At 41.3% G+C, this 26,093-nt stretch overlaps 1 protein-coding gene across 1 annotated transcript in view; it reads right to left on the minus strand.

Annotated features, from left to right (window-relative positions):
- LOC126188643 (odorant receptor 43a-like) overlaps window positions 1-26,093 on the minus strand; it is a 63,058-nt gene that overhangs the window by 29,046 nt on the left and 7,919 nt on the right. Inside the window, exon 3 of the mRNA XM_049930245.1 lies at window positions 22,352-22,453. Coding sequence (XP_049786202.1) covers window positions 22,352-22,453 — 102 coding nt within the window. The remainder of the gene's footprint in view (window positions 1-22,351; window positions 22,454-26,093) is intronic.

Here is a 26,093-nt window from a genome sequence, read left to right on the forward strand (position 1 = left end):
TATCACCATCAGTGCCCTCAGACGGCCACGGAGTACTGCAAGTAGCCTTGCTCGGGACCTTACCGCAGCCACTGGAACAGTTTTCTCCAGACACACAGTCTACAGACGACTGAACAGACGTGGTTTATTCGCCTGGAGACCTGCAAGGTGCATTCCACTGACCCCTGGTCACAGGAGAGCCCGTAAAGCCTCAAGAACACAGTACATGGTCATTGGACGTCCCAGGTTTTGTTCACGAACGAGTCCAGGTATAGTCTGAACAGTGATTCTCACCGGGTTTTCATCTGGCGTGAACCAGGAACCAGATACCACCTCTTAATGTCCTTGAAAGGGACCTGTATGGAGGTCGTGGTTCGATGGTGTGGGGTGGTATTATGATTGGTGCACGTACACGCCTGCAAGTTTTTGGCAGAGGAACTGTAACAGGTCAGATGTATCGGGACGTCATTTTGCACCAGTATGTCCGCCTTTTCAGTGGTGCACTGGGTCCCACCTTCCTCATGGTAGATGATAACGCACGACCCCATCGAGCTGCCATCGTGGAGGAGTACCTTGAAGCAGAAGATATCAGGCGAATGGAGTGGCCTGCCTGTTCTACAGACCTAAACCCCATCGAGCACGTCTGGGATGCTCTCGGTCGACGTATCGCTGCACATCTTCTAAACCCTACGACACTTCAGGAGCTCCGACAGGCACTGGTGCAAGAATGGGAGGCTTTACCCCAGCAGTTGCTCGACCACGTGATCCAATGTATGCCAATCCGTTTTGCGGCCTGTGTACGTGTGCATGGTGATCATATCCTATACTGATGTCGGGGCACATGCGCATGAAACAGTGGCGTTTTGTAGCACATGTGTTTCGGGACGGTTTTCTCAACTTATCACCAATACCGTGGACTTACAGATCTGTGTCGTGTGCATTTCCTCTGTGCCTATTCTCTTAGTGCCAGTTTTGTGTAGTGCCACGTTGTGTGGCACCACATTCTGCAATTATCCTTGATTTATGATAATGAGTGTAGTATCACAAAAATCCAGGTATAATCAAACTGCTTCCGTAACCTGTTTCTCTATTTTCAATGCAAACTATGTATCAGACCCGCAGTAAACTGTGTTTCTGATAAAGCAGCTTGCAGGCGGAGACAGGAGAGGTAGTGTGCTGTAATGTGCTGCCTTTCAGCTTGCGCTGTGTCACAAAACATGCACTTCCCCACGCTGCGTCCCAGTGTACACCTAAAGTGGTCACTTCAACATCTGATGATTTAGCTCACTTTAGGACGACGTTATAGATCTGTGCGCTTGAAAGTCCTGAATATATTCAAAAAGCTGGTCTGATACTACGTCTTGCAGATCAGGCAACTGTGGGCTAGTTTAAAGAAAATCTATATTGAGTCAAAAGAATAACTGTCTCAGGCTAGATACACACTCCAAGAAGCCGCCTATAGTAGGTACTGCAATCTCTTAAAAATCCTTGGTGGCTGTGATGGAAAACTGAAATACGCAATATGGTGGTAGCAAAAAATATAAAAGAAATGTGAGATGTTGGAACTAGCTCAGTTGTGTTCGTGGGAAATTTAAAAACAACATCTGAATTTTGTTCCATGTTCGTAGGTATCTGATTATTAATCAAAAATACGTGAAGTCTACCATTTTCATTACGGATTTGTGTTTAAAGTGAATAAATAACCGGCAGAGCCAAAGTTTTTTGCACCTGAAAGCAACAGTTCAGAAGTCACTAGCATTTCATCGATGTTTAATTGAAATTGATTAAGGATACAAATACTGATGGTTTAGCTATACATTCTGTTCATGGGTTTAGTGTAACTTTGTGCAGTTTTTGAATTTATGTGCTAAAAAACTTTCACACAGAGTGCGAAATTTTATAATTTCGATAGAGCTATTCAACAGAAATTTTTCGTCGAACAGTTACGATACTTGATGTTGGATATTTTAATAATTCCACCAGAATGCAATTTCTGTCTTTCCTCTCCTATTACGCTATTAATACAAATATGGCTATCGAAATTATTGTGATACTGTCCCTTATTTAAATCACTATCTTTGTTCGTAGCTACAGAATTGTAAGCATTCTCACTCCATGCTGGTTACACATTTCAAGGAACACGTTAATAGTCACATCAAGGTTAACATGACCGCAGAACACATACATCAAATCATGTAAGTCTTGTTTGAATATAACAATAACGTCAGAATTGTTCCTAATTAACTATTTCGAATTTTTGGTATATGTCCAACATAAATAGAAGCTGTCTACACCATAATGAGACTTAAGCCATCGCTGCGGAAATAGCTCTACATAGCGTCATTGTATCGCTCTTACTCTGCATTCACTGAACCCATAGACGAGATGCGTATCGATGAACTCTTGTCCATGTTGGTATCACTGGTAACACAACCGTAACACTGAGGGAAATAAACAAACTCGAGACGGGCTCGAGAAACACTAAATGCGACCGTGAAAGAGAAGAGTAAAGTGGGCGTCAATGTCGTCAACAGGAGTACCGTCAGTAAGAGCAACAAGTTCATTTCCAAACAAAACACACTGCACGTACCGTCGTCATTTGCTTTGCTGCGCAAATATTTTCTGTATAATACTGATACAAAGGTAATTGAGTGTAAGATATCAAACGAAAAGCACTTGGTTTATAACGAGCTACCGAAAGCCAAGCGTCCCTTGTACCGTGATATAAAATCTCGCTTAACAATCTCCAACATTTTTGCGGTGGCTTTCTGATTTTTGTTTCGGAAACAGTAGAATCTTTTCGGATGTATTACCAATGCACAAGATGCTATGTATAAATTTCTTTTTAGTTTTTCCTTCTGTGGTGTTGTTTATATCTGTTTTTTCTTGGTCTTGAGTCAACGATGAAAGAAGTGCAATCATTGGCAACTGCAGTTTATTTCACTACTTTTGTTTGCCTTTACATGTTTTACTGATGAAGGATATTTTATTTTCCTGTGCAACATTTACCTGTATGCTGCATGTTTATGAATGTTTTGCTGATATGAACTTGTAGGGATTGTGGCGTTATTATGAACGTCGAAGTATTGTTGTTTCTTGCTATACTGATGTCCAGGTAGTTATGTTTTCGTTTTGTGCCACCGTAAATGTTGCTTCATTATGTAGACTATTAAAGCAATCTAGAATGCCCATTAGGCCTTAACTACACATTTGAGTAACAGCAGTGTGTCATCGACACGCATTTTATAAAATAAGTTTACTTTAGACGAAGTTCTGGGCTGTTAAACAATTTTTGTTCTAGATAATTGACGTATATGTTAAGTATGGTACCAGATATACATGGTCCCTTTATTAGTCCATCTGGATGTTAATAAATTTTGCCATAAAATGTGTAATACTTGTAACTTAGAATTAGCTGGAGCAGCTCTATGAATCCAACAGTCATTACGTCTGCAAGTTTCTTATGTTTTATTATATTCTTCTGGAATAATATTATGGATCTTGTATAGGTATGTATGAATAAAAGGCTCTAATGTCTAGTAATGAAAACTGAGCATCTTGTCCGATAAAATGACTTTCAATTCTTCAGCTAAAACTACACTATTTTCTAGAAAATATGTTGTATTATGTTGTATCATATGAGTAATTTTAATAAGTATTTTATTCAGTTTGTGTGACAGTTTGTGTGCTAGGCTACTGGAGTGCAGTAGTTCACACGTCGCAAGTATCTTGTCTGAAAGTGTCATAATACACAAAAAGAACACTTGATAACGGGAATTTATTTCATGAAAAGCATTAGGCAGGAGATAAATAAATTCGTGACTTACAGCAGCAAATGTTATAACAAACGAAACCACTGTACTGTACACGCAAGTGACAGAAGTCATGGGATGGTTCCCAATATACTGTTGGACTTCCTTTTGCCCGGCCCAGTGCAGCAACTTGATGTGGCATGCACTCAACAAGTCGTTGGAAGTTCCCTGCAGAGGTATTGAGCCACGATGCCTCTATAGCCATCAATAATTACGAAAGTGTTGCTAGAGCAGGATTTTGTACACGATTATTTCTCAGATTGTGTCTCATAAATGTTCGATGGAAGTCTTGTCGAGCGATCTGGGTGGTCAAAAAATTTCGCTCGAAATTTCCAGAACGTTCTTCAAACAAATCGCAGACAACTATGGTCCTGTGACATGGCGCATACCCATCCATAAAAATTCCATTGTTGCTTAGGTACATGACGTCCATGAATTTCTACAAATGGCCTCCAAGTAGCCAAAAACAACCATTTTCAATCATTTATCGGTTCATATCTATGTAAACACAACCCACACCAGTGTAGAACGACGACTAGACGCACAGTACCTTGTTGAGACAACTTGGGTCCATGTCTTCGTGGGGTCTGCGCCACTCTCGAACTCTCCAATCAGTTCCTGCCAACTGAAATCTGGATCCACCTGACGAGGTGGAAATCATTATAAAGGCTGGATTCCGACGAAAGTAATTTGCAATGTCCGAAGCAAAACGTACCGAATTTACCACGAAGTAGTAGATACAATTAACACATAAGCAATGATGGCAGAATTACATAGTTTCTTTCAAAACAGGACTAACAAAATAAATTGTCCGCATTTCCTGGATGGAAATTGGTATAAAGACATTGGCGTTCGTGTTGTATTATTGCATTATTAGTACTTTCTCCAACCTCCTTTCTTCCTAAATACCTCCAAAATTCTCTTTCGCTTGATTTTGTTACGGTTTGTAGTTCTTGCACTGAACTTGACGCCCACTCTTCTCGTATCGCACTTTTCAGATCACATATGGCCTCCAGCTGCCTTCCATTGTAATAAACACGCCTTGAAAGTGTTACAGAAAGATTTTTCATTGGGTTTAGATCCGAACTTCGTGTAGGCCAGGGCAATATATAGATATATTATCTTCAAACCACTTCTTGGTTGTAGGAAAAACATGCACAGACGTATTGAAACATTCGACTTCCGTCCCCTAGGTTCTCATAATTCTAATCAGTTCTGTCTCTCGCATCTTAGTGTTCATGTTAAGAGATCATTCTACTGTTCAGACAAGCAATGCGTGATTAAGCTTCAGCGCAGAAGGCTGCCAAAATCATAACTCTTCCACCACCAAAATATCTGTTCATTCTTACCTGCTGCTCTGTTCTCAGATCATGCCAACAGTACTGAAATCCATCCAGCCCATATGAATTAAATTTTTTCCCATCACTGAAGACCACTTTATCCCGTTCTGAAGTTCATGTCATCCGTTTCTTGGTAAACTCCAACATAGCTTGTTTATGTCTGGGTGTTAGAACTGGTTTCTGCAGTCTTTCTTGATTGATATATATCTGCCATGTGACAAAATTTGTCGTACACGTCCAGCAGTCACTGGCCACCGTAAATTGTCAACAAGGTGAGAAAAACTATGGTTTATGACCCTAGCTTTGCACAAAAGTAACCGTTTTCATGCGTCAGATAATTTTCTACTTACGGCCATATTTCCTGTTCTGTCCATATCGTGCGCCCAGTGTAACGAAGTTATAAATAACTCAATAACTGTGCATGAATGGTTCAACTTATTGGCGATTTGACGATTAGAGTGTTCCATTTGGTTGTATGCGCCTATTTTTGCTTTTTTTATTGTATGATAATTGTTTTCCGTGCGGCATTGTGACAATCGTGGTTTATGTATCACTATTGATCCATGTGTCCTGGCTGCTGTAAAGGCACCTGCGCACGCACTGACACCGCACAGAGCCGACACTCTGTAAACCCGGGTTCAGGCTCTGCCGTCTGATTCGTTGATGTTTTGTTATGCATTGTACTTCTGACATTAAATGCGATACCATTTGACTGCGTTTGTCGGTATGCTGGCTCTTGTACTATTGCATATACATTGCACACAAGAGTTCCAATCGACAATGTTAGCTTCCCTACAAATGCTCATGCCTTTATACTGATTTCAGCTACTGTATTGGTCGCAAGACCTAATTTTCAAAAGAGCGTTATTTTAAATAAAATTTAGTTGGTAATAAATTAAAAAGACTTAGTTTAGACTTTCATAAGCCAATAGCGGTAGGAATGGATGTTTTAGATGTTATGAAGAGACATCGTATAGACTTTCATTACGGCTGCAAACTAAACAAGTTTCCAGCAATGCAATGAAAACGATTTGATGTAAGAAGGATTCCGCTTACAATTGGTAAAACTGTTCTTTTATTGATACACAATCGGTTTGGCGGCCTAAAGCTTCATCATCAGGCGCAACAATGATACAAGTTCATAACTACGCATCGCTCCTAGTCCAGATACCTTATTCAGTGAATATGGCCTACTTTATATTTGCGAACACAGGCCCGTCTCATTCGACTGTGCGGACCGCTCGTACCCTTCCCAACACAGGGTTGCCCTGCCGTCACACCGATGCCGGTAAATCTTAAAACAAGTTCCCCTTCGTTCGCAAGTATGAAATAAACATTGTTCACCGGATAATATATTTTGACTAGGAGCGATGGGTACATATACGACAACTTTTTTGCACCTAATGATGCGGCCTTAGACCGCCAAACCTTCTGTGCATCAATAAAACAAGAATTTTACCAGCTGTCAATGGAATTCTCAGCATCATACCTTTCAACAGCTGCGGATGCCCTGATTTTAAAATACCCTGTTAATGAAAACGGTGTTATACAGACAACGATAACTTAATTTATCATGTTAAAACTTCAAATAATTACGATGCTATCAGGGATGAGAAGTATCATACTCCTACATCACCTACATCTACATCTACATGAGTAATCTGCTAATCATACACTCCTGGAAATTGAAATAAGAACACCGTGAATTCATTGTCCCAGGAAGGGGAAACTTTATTGACACATTCCTGGGGTCAGATGCATCACATGATCACACTGACAGAACCACAGGCACATAGACACAGGCAACAGAGCATGCACAATGTCGGCACTAGTACAGTGTATATCCACCTTTCGCAGCAATGCAGGCTGCTATTCTCCCATGGAGACGATCGTAGAGATGCTGGATGTAGACCTGTGGAACGGCTTGCCATGCCATTTCCACCTGGCGCCTCAGTTGGACCAGCGTTCGTGCTGGACGTGCAGACCGCGTGAGACGACGCTTCATCCAGACCCAAACATGCTCAATGGGGGACAGATCCGGAGATCTTCTAGAGCACGTTGGGTGGCACGGGATACATGCGGACGTGCATTGTCCTGTTGGAACAGCAAGTTCCCTTGCCGGTCTACGAATGGTAGACCGATGGGTTCGATGACGGTTTGGATGTACCGTGCACTATTCAGTGTCCCCTCGACGATCACCAGTGGTGTACGGCCAGTGTAGGAGATCGCTCCCCACACCATGATGCCGGGTGTTGGCCCTGTGTGCCTCGGTCGTATGCAGTCCTGATTGTGGCGCTCACCTGCACGGCGCCAAACACGCATACGACCATCATTGGCACCAAGGCAGAAGCGACTCTCATCGCTGAAGACGACACGTCTCCATTCGTCCCTCCATTCACGCCTGTCGCGACACCACTGGAGGCGGGCTGCACGATGTTGGGGCGTGAGCGGAAGACGGCCTAACAGTGTGCGGGACCGTAGCCCAGCTTCATGGAGACGGTTGCGAATGGTCCTCGCCGATACCCCAGGAGCAACAGTGTCCCTAATTTGCTGGGAAGTGGCGGTGCGGTCCCCTACGGCACTGCGTAGGATCCTACGGTCTTGGCGTGCATCCGTGCGTCGCTGCGGTCCGGTCCCAGGTCGACGGGCACGTGCACCTTCCGCCGACCACTGGCGACAACATCGATGTACTGTGGAGACCTCACGCCCCACGTGTTGAGCAATTCGGCGGTACGTCCACCCGGCCTCCCGCATGCCCACTATACGCCCTCGCTCAAAGTCCGTCAACTGCACATACGGTTCACGTCCACGCTGTCGCGGCATGCTACCAGTGTTAAAGACTGCGATGGAGCTCCGTATGCCACGGCAAACTGGCTGACACTGACGGCGGCGGTGCACAAATGCTGCGCAGCTAGCGCCATTCGACGGCCAACACCGCGGTTCCTGGTGTGTCCGCTGTGCCGTGCGTGTGATCATTGCTTGTACAGCCCTCTCGCAGTGTCCGGAGCAAGTATGGTGGGTCTGACACACCGGTGTCAATGTGTTCTTTTTTCCATTTCCAGGAGTGTATTTAAGTGCCTGGCAGAGGGTTCATCGAAACACCTTCACAATTCTCTATTATTCCAATCTCGTATGGCGCGCGGGAAGAATGAACACCTATATCTTTCCGTACGAGCTCTGATTTCCCTTATTGTATCTTTGTGATCGTTTTCCCCTATGTAAGTCGATGTCAACAAAATATTTTTGCATTCGAAGGAGAAAGTTGGTGATTGGAATTTCGTGAGAAGATTCCGTTTCAACGAAAAACGCCTTTCTTTTAATGATGTCCATCCCAAATCCTGGATCATTTCTGTGACATTCTCTCCCATATTTCGCGATAATACAAAACGTACTGCCTTTCTTTGAACTTTATCGATGTACTCAGTGAGTCCCTATCTGATAAGGATCCCACACCGCGCAACAGTATTCTAAAAGACGACGGACAAGCGTAGTGTAGGCAGTCTCCTTAGTAGGTCTGTTACATTTTCTAAGTGTCCTACCAATAACACGCAGTCTTTGGTTAGCCTTCCCCACAACATTTTCTATGTGTTCCTTCCAATTTAAATTGTTCGTAATTGTGATACCTAGGTATTTAGATTGGACTGATTTATCGTGTAACCGAAGTTAAACTCATGTGGATGACCTTACACTTTTCGTTATTTAAGGTCAACTGCCACTTTTCGCACCATTTCGATATTTCTTCTAAATCGTTTTGCAGTTTGTTTTGATCTTCTGATGGATTTATTAGTCGATAAACGACAGCGTCATCTGGAAACAACCGAAGACGGCTGCTCAGATTGTCTCCCAAATCTTTTATATAGATAAGGAACAGCAAAGGGCCTATAACACTACCTTGGGGAACACCAGAAATCACTTCTGTTTTACGCGACGACTTTCCGTCAATTACAACGAACTCTGACCTCTCTGACAGGAAATCACAGATCCAGTCACATAAATGAGACGATATTCCATAAGCACGCAATTTCACTAGAGCCGCTTGTGTGGTACAGTGTCAAAAGCCTTCCGGAAATCCAGAAATCCGGAATCGATCTGAAATCCCCTGTCAATAGCAGTCAGCACTTCATGTGAATAAAGAGCTGGTTGTGTTTCACAAGAACGATGTTTCCTAAACCCATGTTGACTGTGTGTCAATAGACCGTTTTCTTAGAGGTAATTCATTACGTTCGAACACAATATATGTTCTAAAATCCTGCTGCATATCGACGTTAACGATATGGGCCAGTAATTTATTGGATTACTTCTACTATCTTTCTTGAATATTGGTGTGACCTGTGCAACTTTCCAGTCTTTGGGTACGGATCTTTCGTCAAGTGAATGGTTGTGTATGATTCTTAAGTATGGAGCTAATGCATCAGCATATTCCGAAAGGAACCTAATTTGTATACAGTCTGGACAAGAAGACTTGCTTTTTTTAAGTGATTTAAGTTGCTTCACTACTCCGAGGATATTTACTTCTTCGTTACTCATGTTGGCAGCTGTTCTCGATTCGAATTCTGCAATATTTACTTCGTCTTCTTTTGTGATGGCATTTCGGAAGGCTGTGTTTAGTAACATTGCTTTGGCAGCACTGTCTTCGATAGTATCTCCATTGTTATCGCACAGAGAAGGCATTGATTGTTTCTTGCACCTAACCTAACCTAACCTAACCTAACAAACTGTTATAGGCATCCCACATTGAAGTTCGCGCTAAATTTCGAGCTTCTGTAAAAGATCGCAAATCTTGGGGATTTTGCGTCTGTTTAACTTTGGCATGTTTGATTCGTTGCTTCTGCAACAGTGTTCTAACCAGTTTTATCTACCAAGGAGGAAGAGCTCCGTCGTTTGTTAATTTATTTGGTATAAATCTCTCAATTGCTGCCGATACTATTTCTTTGAATTTGAGCCACATCTGGTCTATTCTTATATTATTAATTTGGAATGAGTGGAGATTGTCTCTCAGGAAGGCGTCAAGTGAATTTTTATCTGCTTTTTTGAATAGGTATATTTTTCGCTTATTTTTCGAGGATTTGGGGATTACAATATTCAGTCTTGCTGCGATAGCCCTGTGTTCACTAATCCCTGAATCGGTTTTCATGCTCGTTATTAATTCAGGATTATTTGCTGCTAAGAGGTCAAGTGCGTTTTCACAACTGTTTACTATTCGCGTGGGCTCATGAACTAATTGCTCGAGATAATTTTCAGAGAATGCGTTTAGCACAATTTCGGATGATATTTTATGCGTACCTCTGGAATTAAAAATGTATTTTCGCCAACATATCGAGAGTAAATTAAAGTCACCACCAACTAGTATCGTATAATTCGGGTACGTGTTTGAAATCAAACTCAAGTTTTCTTTGAATCTTTCAGCAACTGTATTATCTGAATTGGGAGGTCGGGAAAAGGATCCAATTATTATTTTATTCCGGTTGCCAACAATGACCTCTGCCCATACTAACTCACAGGAAGTATCTACTTCAATTTCGTGACAAGTTAAACTACTTCTGACAGCAAAAAACACGCCTCCGTCAACCGTGTTTAGCCTATCCTTTCGGAACACCGTTAGGTTCTTCGCAAAAATTTCGGCTGAGCTTAATCCGGCTTTAGCCAGCTTTCAGTGCCTATAACGATACTAGCACCTGGAGCTCTGGTACTTTCCCAACACAGCTACGACAATTTACAACTGTTATACCAATGGTTCCTGTATCTACGTTCCTCCGGTGTTCAGCCTGAACCCTTTGTGACTGAAGCCCTTCTTGTGTTTTCCCGAGACCCTCTAACCTAAAAAACCGCCCAATCCACGCCTCACAGCCCCTGCTACCCGTGTAGCCGCCTCCTGCGTGTAGTGGACACCTGACCTATTCAGCGGAGCACGAAACCCAACCACACTTTGGCGCAAGTCGAGGAATCTGCAGCCTACACGGTCGCAGAACCGTCTGAGCATCTGATTCAGACCCTCCACACGGCTCTGTACCAGAGGTCCGCAATCGGTCCTGTCGACTATGCTGCAAATGGTCAGCTCTGCTTTCATCTTGCAAGCAAGACTGGTAGCCTTTACCACTTCTGTTAGCCGCTCGAAACCAGAGAGAATCTCTTATGATGCAAAGTGACACACATCATTGGTACCGACGTGAGCCACCACCTGCAGTTGGCTGCACCCTGTGCTCTTCATGGCATCCGGGAGGACCCTTTCCACATCTGGAATGACTCCACCCGGTATGCACACGGAGTGCACATTGGATTTCTTACCCTTCTTGTCAGCCAAGTCCCTAAGGGGCCCCATAGCGCGCCTAACGTTGGAGCTCCCAACTACCAATAATCCCACCCTCTGCTATTGCCCGGATCTTACAGGCTGAGTGGTTTCCTCTAAAACAGGACAGGCGACAGCATCTGGTTCAGCGCCAATGTCAGCCACAGACAGCATCTGGGAACTGTTTGTCAGATAAACCGGGGAGGCCTTACGTGCGGCCGCCTGGGAAGTCTTTCGCCGCCTGCTTCGGCACGGGGCGACCTCCCACTCGACAACAGGTGAGGGGGTCAGCCTCAGTGCGAGCAGTAACTGGGTTGGCCAGCGGTGAGGACCGATCGGAGGAGTCTGACGCGCTGGACGTCCGCTGGATCTCCACGGCCGGCCCACAACAGTGGTGCCCATCCACTGCAGTCTCAAGCTGTGTAACCGAAGCCATCATAGCCTGAAGCTGAGAGCGAAGTGTGACCAACTCGGCTTGCATCGGCACACAAAAATCGCAGTCCCTGTCCATACTAAACACCGTGGAAAACTAAACTATGCAGATAAACGGACTATCAGCATGTGCTGCGCAAGTCTACTGTAGAACCTGATGAAAACGCACAAACTGTGTCTAGTAATATGCAGATATTCAAAAACCTAACTACCGAAGCACTCAGGTGAAACCATATACTAATTTGCCCCTGATTAGGAACTTTCGATATGTCACAAAATCGATTTACTTTCTCATGCAAACGAAAACGCGAGAACTGCGGCTCTTAGATGTTAAATTTACACGCAGAAACTCAAGAAACTAAACCATTAAAGCACACAGATGATATAATAAAATTCGCTCCTAGTTAGGAACTCGTAAATGACAAATGCGGTTACTTATCTGTTGCTGCGTCTGTCGCGGTCGGCTACTGCTGCCTGACTGATTGATAGTTCAATATTGCCTGTAAAAACACATACAGCATTCCACTTGTAAGGTAAAAGAGGTTGGATGTTTGAAAAATGAGTTGATGGTGAACCTGTTAGTGACCTAGTCAGTCTGTGAGCTACTGTGTATACATCGAGATTGAATGAGGATGATGATGATGATGATGATGTTTGGTTTGTGGGGCGCTCAACTGCGTGGTTATCAGCGCCCGTACAATTACCCAATCTTTGCTCAGTCCAATTTCGCCACTTTCCTGGATGATGATGAAATGATGAGGACAACACAAACACCCAGTCATCTCGAGGCAGGTGAAAATCCCTGACCCCGCCGGGAATCGAACCCGGGACCCCGTGCTCGGGAAGCGAGAACGCTACCGCGAGACCACGAGCGGCGGACATTGAATGAGGATGTACAAGATGCAGCGCAAAGGGTAGGCAGCAGACTTTTGTTGAAGATTATTACCCGCAATGTGTGTTTCATTGTAATGTTAAAATAGTTGTAGCACTTATTATTCAATCCGAGTCCCATTTAGCTTCAGATGTTACACAAAACAAGCTAGATTTATCAGCGTGAGACGCTTGTTTTTCAGTCATAATTCTTCTGACTGGTTTGATGTAGCCCGCCACGAATTTCTCTCCTACGCTAACCTCTGAATCAAAGAGTAGCATCCAATCTCTGTCTTCGCTTACAGTTTTTAAACTCTATAGTTGCTTCTAGTACCATGGACGGTTATTCCATGATGTCTTGACGCATGTCCCATCATCCTGTCTCTTCTGCTTGTCAGTGTTTTCCATATGTTCCCTTTTTCTGAGGAGAACCTCCTCGTTCCTCATCTTATCACTCCACCTAATTTTCAAAATTCTTCTGTAACACCTTATCTCAAACACCTGGATTCTTTTCTATTCAGGTTTTCCCACAGTCCATGTTTCACTACCATACAGTGCTGTCTCCAAACGTCTATTGTCAGACATTGTTCCTCAGATTAAAGACTAAGTCTGATGCCAGTAGAATTCGCTTGGACAGGAACTACCCACTTGCCTGGTTATTTTGCTACTAAGGCAGCAGATTTCCTTAACTTTGTCTACTTCGTGGTCACCAGTGATGATGTTAAGTTCCTCAGTATCCTCATTCCTGCCACTTCTCTTTTTCCCGTTCATTCTGAAACGGGACATCCTCTTCTAGCATTACTTTTCCACAACAATTGTTGTTGATACCAGTATTATTTTTCGAAATTTGGACAGGTCAGTATTATCTCAGTTGCTTTTCTGAAAACTTTCATATAATTGTATACACAGTTTGTTATATTTCAAGTTAAAATTTGTGAAAATGAATTACTTTATAAAATGTTTTAGTCTCGATGTTATAATCGATAAGTACTAGTTCTGTATGTACAGTTAAAATTATTTTTTAAAAAAAATTTGAAATTGCGAATTATTGGCACACTTAAAATTTATATTATTAATTAAGCAATACTGTACTGGTTACTATGTTTATTTCTGGATTCATTTATGAAATAATAAGTGAAACTGATAATGTAACAGAAACCGGTAGAAATTCATTTGTTAAGAAAAATTGTAAACCCTTTGGAGTATGGTTATTTTCCGCAAAGTGGAGAGTCGTAAGCTAGCCTTTGATGTGATCGGACGTATTTTTGTATTTTGTGCGAACAATGTAATTTCGGCTTTGTTAATGGAAAAATCAAAAGACTGCATGTCATACTAAAAAGAGAGAAAATATATTAACGCAAAAAAAAGAATTGTGCATCAACAAATTTATTTCGTTCATTTCAACCGTGAGGACATAAAACATGAGAATTTCGTCTTCAAGAATCAGAAGAATTAGACAAGAGGAACTCAACATGACAAGGTAAGTAAATTCGAAAATTTATTGTAATCTTTGCTCCTCTCAAATTTTTCATAAAACACTTTGCTTATTGTGGACAATAGCTGCAAGTAGGAAGGAGGGGGTAGATTACAACTCTGAATTCATATTCTACACTCATTAGACTGTCTATTCCGTTCATCATAGCCTGTAATACTTCGTCACTTCCGCTGCGGATAGCAATGTCATTAGCGAGTCTTATTATTGACACCCTTTGATGTGAATTTTTATCGCATTCTTGAATTTTACTTTTACGTCCATCATGGCTTGTCGATGTATAAATAAAACAGTAGGGGTGAAAGACTGGATCCCTTTTTAATCCGTGTGCCTCGTTCTTGGTCTTTCAATCTTATTTTACATTCTGGTTCTTGTTGATTTGTGTATTACCCAACTTCCCCTATAGCTTACTCCTATTTTCCTCAGATTTCACATTTGACATTTTCTACAGCTATTTTTAGATCGACATATCCTATGAAAGTGTTCTGCTTTTTCTTCAGCTTTGCATCCATTAACATACGTAGCGTCAGAACTGCTTCTCTGGTGCCTTTATATTTCCTAAAGCCAAACTGATCGTCATTTAACGGACCCTCAGATTTTTCCTTTCTTCTGTATATTATTCTTGTCAGCAACTTGGATGCTGTCTGTACGATAGTTCTCGGACATATCTGCCCTTGCCATCTTCGGAACTGTGTGGGTGATATTTCTCCGAAAATCTGATGGTAGCCTGCCAGTCTCATAGATTCTAAACACCAACCTGAATGGTGACTAGGATGCCCCGTCCTCCATTTATTTTAGAAATTCCTATAGAATGTTATCCATCCCATCTGCCTTATTTGGTCTCAAGTCTTCCAGCGCTCTTGTAAATTTTGATTCTAAAACTGGATCCCGTATGGCTTTCATATCGACTCCAATTTCTTGTTCTATCATGTCATCAGACAAGTTCATCCTCTCATAGAGGTCTTCAGTGCACTCTTGACGCCTATCCTTTCTCTCTTCTGCAATTCTCATTGTACTCTTAATGTTACCACTTCCGCTTTTTATTCCGATGAGGGTTGTTTTGACTTTTATATACTGATTCAGTCCTTCCGATGATCATTTATTTTTCTAATTATTCACATTTTTTATACAACCATTTCGCCTTCGGTGCCCTACTCTTTCTATTTATTTCATTCGTAAGTGGTTTTTACTGCTGTGTGCCTGACTTTCCCTGAACATTTTTTACTTCTTTCTTTCGTCGATCAGTTGACGTATTTCTTGAATTACCCAATGTTTCTTTACAGTTACCTTCTTAGTATTTGTCTTTGTTTTTCCAAGTCTGATTTCTTTTTAGAGATGTCTATTTCTCTTCAGCTGAACTGCTCACTGTGTTATTCCTCATCACAGACCTACATCTTTTGGAATCTTCAAATTGGCCTCAGGCTTCCTCAGTACTTCAGTACCCACTTCCTTCTACAATAATTCTTCTGAGCCATTCACTTAAACTTTAGTCCACGCTTCAACATTACTAATTTGTGATCTGAGTCTTCATCTTCATCTGGCTACACCTTACAAATCAATATCTGCTTTCGGAATCTCTGCCTGACCATCATGTAATACAGCTGGAATCTTTCCTTGTCTCTGAGTCTTTTGCAAGTACATGTCCTTCCCTTGTGATTACTGAACAGTATTCGCTATTACCATCTGAACTTAATTGTAGAACTCAATTAGTCTTCCTCCTCTCTCACTCCCACTGCCAAGCCCATATTCTCCCGTAACCATTTCTTCTGTTTCTTCCCCAGCAACCGCGTTCAGTTCTCCAGAATTATTAGATTTTCATTTCCCTTTAGATAATGAATTACTTTTCAGTATCCTCATATCCTTTCTCCATCTCTTCATCTTCTGATTGCGACGACGGCAGCTATACCTAAACCATCGCTGTAGATGTTGGTTTGTTATCGCATCTGAACTGTGCAAAGTAGCTCATATCTGTCCTACGTTCCTATACATAATGAATGCTACACGCGTTGTATCATTTTCTGCCACTGTTGATATTACCCTATAATCGTCTGACTAGAAATCCCTATCTTCCTTCAATTTCACTTCACTGCCTAAAACTCTTCCCTTTCCATCTGAAAAATAAATTAGTACAAACGCTTATACTCCCAATCATTGACTACAGCGATATTATCCTACAAGGCCTCTCTCAGGAAAATTCGCGACGTCTTGAACTGGTCAGGAATGCCTGCGTCCGATATATCTGTGACGTTCGACTTTTTGATCACATTTCACCAGCATATGCAAAATTGTCCTGGCTGCGTGCAGACAACCGCAGAGATTTCCATACACTCTGTCTCATCTACTGCCTTATAAATGTACACTAACCCTCATATCTCTCCTCGCCTTAACGCTTATGTCGGAACAACATGACAGAAACACACGTTCCCATCATAGTAAAATCCTCTCTGTTCCACTGCATCGCTCAGTCACCTTCTCCAAGTCCTTTAGAGTAGCGGGAACCCGACTGTGGAATAACCTCCCTCGTTATGTTAGAGAACTTAAAAACATGTCCGGCTTCAAAAAACAGTTAATGACGTATCTACTTAAGCAACAGTAATGCCTTCCTCTGTATATGAATGCACTTCACCTCATTACTTCCCTCTTTCCCCCTCCTTAAATCTCCCTTCCCCAAAACTCGCTGTACTAGTAAACATCTACTTTACACACCAAGATATTAATATTCATCTGCACAAATCTTCACTACTATTGCCAATTTTTCTCATGTTTATCATTATTATTTGATTTTTTTACTGTTATTATTATTGCTTTTATCATAATTTCTATGTATAGCACATGTTGTAAAAATACTGCCAGCATTTGCTTTATTAGGTCTTAGTCATTACTCTTTATTCATATTGTCACTAGAGTAATCTAATTTTCGTATTTACACTATTGTCATGATGTAACTTTGATGTGTGAAATGCTGCATGTGTGAAACACTGGTCCGATGAAACAAAGGGCCTGATGGCCCTAATCTGATCAGGTTAAATAACTAATAAATAAATAAATATATCTAGACTGAGCCTCAACATTTCTCTTTACAGATTTTCTAGCTTTCCTCAGTCTTCTGACAAGTCATACTTCAGCTCCTAGAATGTTATCCCTTTGTTCGTTATTTCATCTTTACCTCATGGTGGCCTGCTTTTATTTTCTTATTTCTAGACAATGGGAATACCTTACCTTTAGGTCACTACCATCTGAAAATTGATGATGACGAGAGACGTTATTGTGCACTAGTGAATCTGGGAATCTGGCAATACATGGCAATTGCTAAATCTGTGTTGGAACTGGATATACGTCCCATGGTCCTCTCTCCCCCCTCCTCCTCCGTCTCACTATCCGTCTCCTCGCCCCCCCCCCCCACCCCTACTCTGTCCATCACCTTCTCCCTTTTCTCTCTCTTTCTCTCTCTCTCTCTCTCTCTCTCTCTCTCTCTCTCTCCATCTCCTCCTCGTCCTCTCTCATTGTCGATCTCCTCCTTCCGAATTTCTATGTCCAAATCTCCCTCCCCCCCTCGGTTCATCTCCTCTTTCCCCCTTTTTCTGACCTTGAGTCTTGTTTATTATTATTGCAAGCAAAACATGATTGGGAACTGAAATCGCTTAAAATGAATGGGTAAATTGTTTGGAACCTCTGGTGTACAGGATATGAGAGAGAGCTTTCCAGCTGCTGAATGTGTTTGGATAGTAGCTTCAGTGAGGGTATTTCCCGTAGTTTCAGAGTTTCAGTCTGTGACCGGGTAGGATTTCAAAGCTTCGGACGATTCAGATTCCGTAGGCGTACTCTAATCATAAACCAATGAGTCACCACTTGCCTATTCTTTTGTTAAAACTGATTGCGAGGAAGAAAACATAACACATTGTAGTGTAAACTGAAGGAATGTCTTATTGTTTAAATTCCCAGCTAGTTTAGTTACAACGACTGTTAGATAGACAAACCGCACATTTTCATATAACAATACAGCATTTTCTTTCTCGCAGTCAGTTTTAACAGAAAACGTTCATATTAATGATCAAACACACCTCCAAAGTGAATTGCAGTGACAAAGTCACTGCACAGTGGAAATTTACTGGCCCACCAACACAGTTAGACCGCAACAGACCGGTGATGCTGTATTGTAACCTATCACCTCGGACTACAAGTACATTAAAAAAAAAAAAAAAAAAAAAATCTAAAACTCCGAGATCTGTTTGCTTTACATGAGCGTAGTGTGGTCAGAACCAGTCTGTAAAGCTTGTAAGGGTGTTGCAGGCTAGCCTTTACTGAGATATAATTGTTAAGAAAAAAGCAGTTAAGTTGCGTCGTTTCCGAGTTAATTAGCATTGAAGTTAGCTAATCAACCCGTTACGTGTGTAAATTCAAGGGGCCCTTTCAATTGACGGTACGGTCGAACGTGTTCTTCGTTTGGTTTCATAAAACGGGGCAAGAGAACGATACAAAAAGTGGATTTGAAGGTTCGTTTGGTTTCCCAGAAGGACGCAAGACAGCAATGCAAAAAGTGCACTTGGGACGGTAGGAAGGATCGAATCTGAGCCAGCTGTTGGTAACATGGCATAGATGATAGTGCACGAGGCGGATCAGCATTTGGCTCAGTTAGCATGTTGTAAATCCATGTGTGTCGTCCTATGGGCGTATTTAGTCGGTCTGCATACTCCATATGGCTGATTTTCGGCGTTCTTTCGACCAGATTTATTTAAACGCTTCGCTTTCACTTTCCAATTTGTGTTAATTTAATCGTATCAGGAACCATATATCATAAAATAAAAACACCTAGGTAATATCAGTCTGGTACTATAAGCATTACCAGTCTTCTACAACCAGGTGTTACGTAATAACACACATCTCAAATGCTGTGGGGCGAATGTTTAGCCACCTCACAGGCTTAGTGGGTAGATGACATCAGTTCTTTTAGGGCGCATGTAGTTGAACACAGCTTGCAAATTAGGAGATGATCCATTGTTTGCTCTTCTCTGCATTCGTACAGGGTGGAGTCACAAGAATGTTGGTTCTACACCTACCGACTCCATATCGTAGTCTAAGGAGCGTTATCCACGTCATCCAGCTTTCTTCATGACGGGGAAGTAAGTTCTCAGATGGTGCCATTAATTCTAGTTTGCGGTCTCTGTTGCGCCAAGAATTCAGTCTGAATGTTGAAGGTTGTTCCGTAATGTTTTCCGTAGTATGGAGGAAACTACGTCTTGATTTCAATTGGGCCGTTTCTGGAGAGGACCCATAAAGGCGATGGACTTCTTTGATGTCCGGCGATGGGATACTGGTACACATTAGATCTTTTGAAATGGAGTTGATCTCATGCTGCCTGTAATGAATCTGCAAGTCTCGTTTAGGGCGAAGTCTTACCTGTCTGCCATACCTGGAACTGTACAAGACAGGGCAGGCAAATTCTCGTGCAGAGTAATTGAGGTGTAACGCAGACATTCACAGAACACGAGGCTGTGACCCTTAAGTTGTACCAGCTCGTTTCCGGTGGATGTTATTTCTTACTGATGCCTTTATTTTGGTGTTCAAGCATTGGGCTTTGTAAATTAGGGTTCGATAAAAGATGTCGGTAGTGCTGTGTTTTAACTGGCTATCTTCCCAGGTGTATTGAATGTGTATGTTTACAGTGTGTAGTGCTGCCAATTCTTAGTCTAAGAAAAATCCCCCAAACAATACAGCCACTACTGTGGACACACAAACACAAAACAGTAACACTCATAACATGTCTAAGAGAAAGAAATGGTAAAGTGTGAAATAGAAACACAAATCAACACTCATTGTACCAAATATGTTAAGAAACTAGGATTAAAAACTGTTTTCAGAACAAGAAACACACTCGTCACATTTACAAGCAGCAACAGAAAACCAAATAAAGTTGATGGAGTAGGTATTAAAGATTGGAAGTTCAAAAACGCAAATCAGAGTATCAATGACTGGAAGAAATTTCAAAACTAGGAATAAGGAACATACAAGAAGACGGAAGTATGAAAATATCCATTCTACCTTCACTTAACACTTGATAAAACATGAGCATGTAGCATCTAACCTGGAACAGGACTTGAAAGTTGGTTATTAGAGTGAACGATTATAACAAAAATTTCCTGACATTACAGGAAAACTTCCTTGTACAATGAGCCCTGGTAATGAACAAGAAAGTAATTACTGACCACGTCAATATAAACAATCAGTTGTTGATCATGTTAGTCACTACAACATACAACATAAACACATAAAATAATAATATAATATTTCCCGACTCTTGCCTCTCTCTCTCTCTCTCTCTGACACACACACATACACGAAATATCTGCTCCGCCACGCCACAACACAAAGAATAACGCACACACTCAGATGACATCGTACCCACATGTAACAGCACTCGCACACACTTGACAAATGAACACATATCATGCTGCACATAAGCACAACAACACACACAAAAGACAAATGATAAACACACGATGACAGTTGGCAACACTACACACTATAAACGCACACATTCAGTACGCAGTGGAAAGTGGAAATGAAATGTTGAAATAAATGTGGTCGAAAAAAATCCGAAAATCGGCCATCTGGAGTATGCACACCAACTAAACACACCTCCAGAACGACGCACGTGGATTGACGTAATCAGAAATCGTAAGTAACACCAAAAGATAATTTAGTCTCACGAAATTGTGCTGCAAAAGTTGTTTCTAGCCTGAAAAAACAGTACATTAAAGAGAGAAAACTTAACATAGTAAAATTTTTGTTAAGTACTATGCAATGTAAGACAAATGTGTATTACAGGCCACAGAAGACGCTTCACAATAAAAGAAACGAAACGCGTATGGCAGAAAACAAACTGCCTTTCATTTAGTCGCAAAGACAGAATACACCTCCATGAATTTTAAACATACGTTTGAAGGAAGTAAAGAATATACATCGCTGCAGTAGTATTAAACATTTTTAATGATGTTGAACTGAGTAATGTACAATGTTTCTAGTTGTTAAAGAGCAAATGATTTGATAATAACATCATTTTTCGCTCAATCTGTGCTCATAACATTTGAAGATTTGTATGAATACGCCTTTACAGTAGTGAAGAATGACCTTATACATAGGAAAGTCTGATGCTTTCGATCAGGAATATGGTAAATGGATTTAATTAGACTGCCTGAATCACATTTTCACACTGCTTTCACAGGTACAGGTTAAGCACATCTGTAAAGGGAATTTTAAAAATTTATTGTTGTTTTGTCTAGATAAATAACTCATTTAATTTTGTGTATAATCTACCTCTACTTACTGCATGTATAAACAAAATGCAAATAACTTGTAATTTTCAGTGTTTGAATATGTGTGATGTAGTGCATAATTTGTATGACGAGTTTGATAAGTGATGATAAAGAGTTTGAAAGTATTACGTCAGTCAGCTGGTAGGATAAAGTAATTAATGATTCGTTTTATTTGCGGAAAGATGCGTGTAATTAATTATGAAAACTGTGACCGAAACAGCGTCGTCGTTGTTGATCAGTAACTTCCGTTGGGAGAACATACTCGTATATCTACTGGAACGCTTATTAAGAGGCTTCCGTGAACGGTGAGAACATTTTAGATTAATTTGGAAATGCAATGTAGCAATTGCAGCTTCAGTATAAAAGTGGAATAAACTTAACTGTTAATTCAAGCGTGTTGAGCCTAAGCATTGTTAGGAAGTGTGTTAAACTCAATTGGTCAATAACACGAAGTAATATGATTTGCACTGTTATTCTCTCAAAGCGACATTTTACCATTCATAACATTTGTAAAGTTATTAGACAACGTTCTCAGGTTCAGTTAGCAATGAAGCATTTTGTTGCAGTAAGGCATCCAAAATCTTAAATTTTTTGAATGTCCTGTCAGCAACATCTTGCATTTTGGGAATTTCCTGTCACCGTCATATTGGATGTTTTGGTGACTGCAGCGCCAAATAGCGGCAGGTATGCGGAACTTGGCACAGGCATTCTGTTCGAGGTCATATTCAACACTAACTTTCGCCTCTTATTTTAGTGGCAACGGCTCTCGTACATTCAAGTTTTTTGAGCCGCTAAAGAGAGGATGAAACGCAACTGACTGGGCTCACCTGTTCCCGCACGCTGTGGGCCCCGAGGCAGTAGAGCAGCAACTGCGTGCTGACTGCAGGCGCGCTCACCAAGATCTTGAGCAGAGATCCACTTTCAGCGCTCTGTGAACAAATCACGTTTCCATCACTTTTTCTTCGTATGTCATTCTGTCAACAACCTTCAGAGCGCACAAAAAGGATACAGATAGCTAAAAATATGAAAATGAACGTGAAAATCGGTATGCGTATAAAACAATATTTCTTAAATTAACTACGACGTTTAGTCATAAATCATTGATCATCAACACGAAAAAATGAAATTACGAAATTACTATTTTGTTTGTCTGCAAGTATATGTCTGCAGTCCCGGTACACATTAAAACAGTTGCACCACAATACCGTAGCACGCTGCTAGATGAGCCAAAGCAGCTCACTAATAAAGTGCAGTATCGTACAGCAGCTTATTTTTCAGCATTTGAAGAACAATGCTGCAGCAGTCCACGCTGAGGTGGTCGGAGTGCACAATAACAATGTACCATCATATGATACGGTGATCAGCTGGTGCAGACGCCTGCACTCTGTTCAAACTGCTCAAACATCTCTGAATGATGAAGAACGAAGTAGCAGACCACCTCTCTGAAAATCTGGGAATAGTAAAAGAAGTGGAGGTTCTGGTGCTCGAAGACCAGCGGATCACTTCTGAGACAAAAAGTTAGTCATGGATCAGTTTTCAACATCTTGCACGACACTTTGAAAAGGCTAAGAGTTGTAGCCTGCAGGGTTCCGCGAGTGTTCACACCCCGACAAATCAAGGCAACGGCGGAAATGCATCTGTGTCAGTCCCGAAACGATTTGGGAGGCCGTCAAGTGCTGCTGGAAGCTTTGTGCACTACAACGCCCGTTCTCATTCTGAACTGGACACCATCCACCATCATACATGCTGTCTCATTAGGCTATCTAATTCTGTCTCATCTTTCGTATTCTCCTGGCGTGGCAGTCTGTGACTTCTTCCACTTTCTTTGGATGAAGATACAAAGGCCTGCGAGCATTTTCAGGAAAAATACCTGATGGTTTTCGAGGTGGAACGTTCCCTAAATAGCTAAACTACAGACTTCTACAAGCAAGGTCTCCACCAAGTCAACCGTCGTTGAGAAAATGTGAGAATAACCAGACGAGAACTAACAAGATGACCAAGTTTCCCGGCTATCGCTTGATTAAAACCTTATGATCACATCTCACACACTTGGCAGTTCTGATGATACTTCACGCGTGCTACGCGTGGACTGAGTTATGAACACTGAAATGCACTTTACGCCAAAGATTTTTGTACAACATTTTTGAGTAGTCGTTTCTCTTGTGAAAGAAGAGGTTAGTATGAGCGAAAACCCTAAGCCTAGCTGAGAACTGAGCATCGAACCTATGAATATGTTGTTATTTATTTATTTATTTGCACGTTAAGTTCCGTAGGAGCAAATTGAGGAGTAAATCTCCAAGGTTATGGAACGTGTCAGTACATGAAATTACAACATAAAGTAATAACAGATAAAAATAAATGTTCATGAATTTGAAAAAAGTGAGTCCATAAGTTTAAGTAAACGCTATCAGCAATACAATAAGAACCAGCTTAATTTTTCAAGAAATTGCTCGACAGAATAGAAGGAGTGACCCATGAGGAAACTCTTCAGTTTCGATTTGAAAGAGCGTGGATTACTGCTAAGATTTTTGAATTCGAGTGGCAGCTTATTGAAAATGGATGCAGCAGTATACTGCACACCTTTTTGCACAAGAGTTAAGGAAGTCCGATCCAAATGCAAGTTTGATATCTGCCGAGTATTAACCGAGCGAAAGCTGCTTATTCTTGGGAATAAACTAATATTGGTATCATGAAACGACAATAAGGACTATACATATTGAGAGGCCAATGTCAAAATACCCAGACTCATGAACAGAGGTCGACAAGAGGTTCGTGAACTCACACCACTTATTGCCCGAACCGCCCGTTTCTGAGCCAAAAATATCCTTTTAGAATGGGAAGAGCTACCCCAAAATATAATACCATACGACATAAGCGAATGAAAATAAGCAAAGAGGACTAATTTTCGTGTCGAACGAGGCACAAATTAACCTTGATTCAGCTTGAACTGAATGGCACAGCCGACTTTATTGTTCAAGGTATTGTTTTATATCTGTATTTCTGTTAATATTTCATTCCTTCGTTAAGAAAATAGTGACGTATTTGACCTTGAAAGTGACCAAAGTTACTAGAAGATTTGGCTCTATCTTTGACTGACAGACTGAGCGATGTGGATAGCTGGTCAAGTCACTGGATTTGTATTCTGAAGGACTGATCTTTCAATAACCGGCTCACCAACCAAATTAAAAATTTTCGTTATTTGCTTAAATCGATTAAGGCGAGTGTCATAATACTTCCTTTCAAAAGAAGACAACCGATTTCCTTCTCCGCCTCTCTTACGTAAGCTAGAGCTTCGATTTTCATGACACTGTCTTCGACGGGACTTAAAGATTTAATCATCTTCGCTCCAAATTTAAGCAATATATTTTTATCTCCGTGGGTGCGTAACGTATCTGAGTCTAAATTACGCAGAATTTGGGACAAATTCAGGGGAAATTCATCTATCTAGCCATCTTCGTGACTTATACCTATTCAAACGTTTTCTGAATATGGTATCGCCTGAAGACCTAGAAGGAGGTCACTGTAATCTTGGCCGAAACTTTGGTTTTTCCAGTATCGGTTTTACATTATGACGCAATACCGTATTCAGAAAACTTTAATGTCAACCGACTCTGCCACGAAAACCTTTGCAGATTTCATACCGATTTGTACATCGAAAGTTCATTTGCCTAGAGAAGTTGCACTCCTAACGTTTCATCGGTATTTACGAGGGGACTTCAAAAAGTAAGTTACAATTATTGTGGTAGGGCAAATAACTTGTATTGAAAGCTACATTACATTTCAATGCGACACAGATACGTGACACAATTTTTCAACACTGTAACCAAGTTTCGGTAAACAATGGCCTCAAATTTGTTCCAATGATTCGCTTCCTTAACGATAGAAATCTGCTCTTTGATCTCGGAGCCATTCGAAAATCGCTGTGTAAATTCCCTCATCGTCGGAGAACGTCTTTCACGATGGAAATCATATGGTGTAAGATTCATCATCCACCCCTGTGTGGCCACAGTCATTTGGTCCATACACCACCAGAATTTAATAGTGCATCTTTGTGTACGTCAGGGTTTTGCCATCAAGAATCGTACTGTTCCGCGTACTTCAGCTTTGGAGCAGATTTCCAGTTATCGCACTACTTCCCTCTTGCACTCTGTTATCGATACCGCGGCAGAATTGTGTTTGCAGGAAACACAACACATGTACTCTCTTTTGACAATGGACCATTCCGGTCTTAGCGTGGGACGATATGTGTAACTTACTTTCTGAAAGACACAAATATCTTCCTTAGTTATCAGCTGAAAACTCGACATCTTTGACCGAGCAGCCTGTCCTATTTCTTGGCTTCGTTGACATTAGAATCAATGTAATGACACTCTTTCACTGACGACATTACCGCCATCGCTCTTAAAACCGAAACTGGCGAAATATGGAGCGTCAAAGATTTCTTTATGCCTCAATTGCATAACCGCATTATATTGTCCATATAATCGATATGCTCTAAGCGACGCTACAAGATTTACTTAAACTTACGACACTGTCGAATTATTATTTTGTGCGGTAATGCTTGTCTAC

Source organism: Schistocerca cancellata, chromosome 5 (genome assembly GCF_023864275.1).
Source record: "Schistocerca cancellata isolate TAMUIC-IGC-003103 chromosome 5, iqSchCanc2.1, whole genome shotgun sequence".
NCBI lineage: Eukaryota > Metazoa > Arthropoda > Insecta > Orthoptera > Acrididae > Schistocerca > Schistocerca cancellata.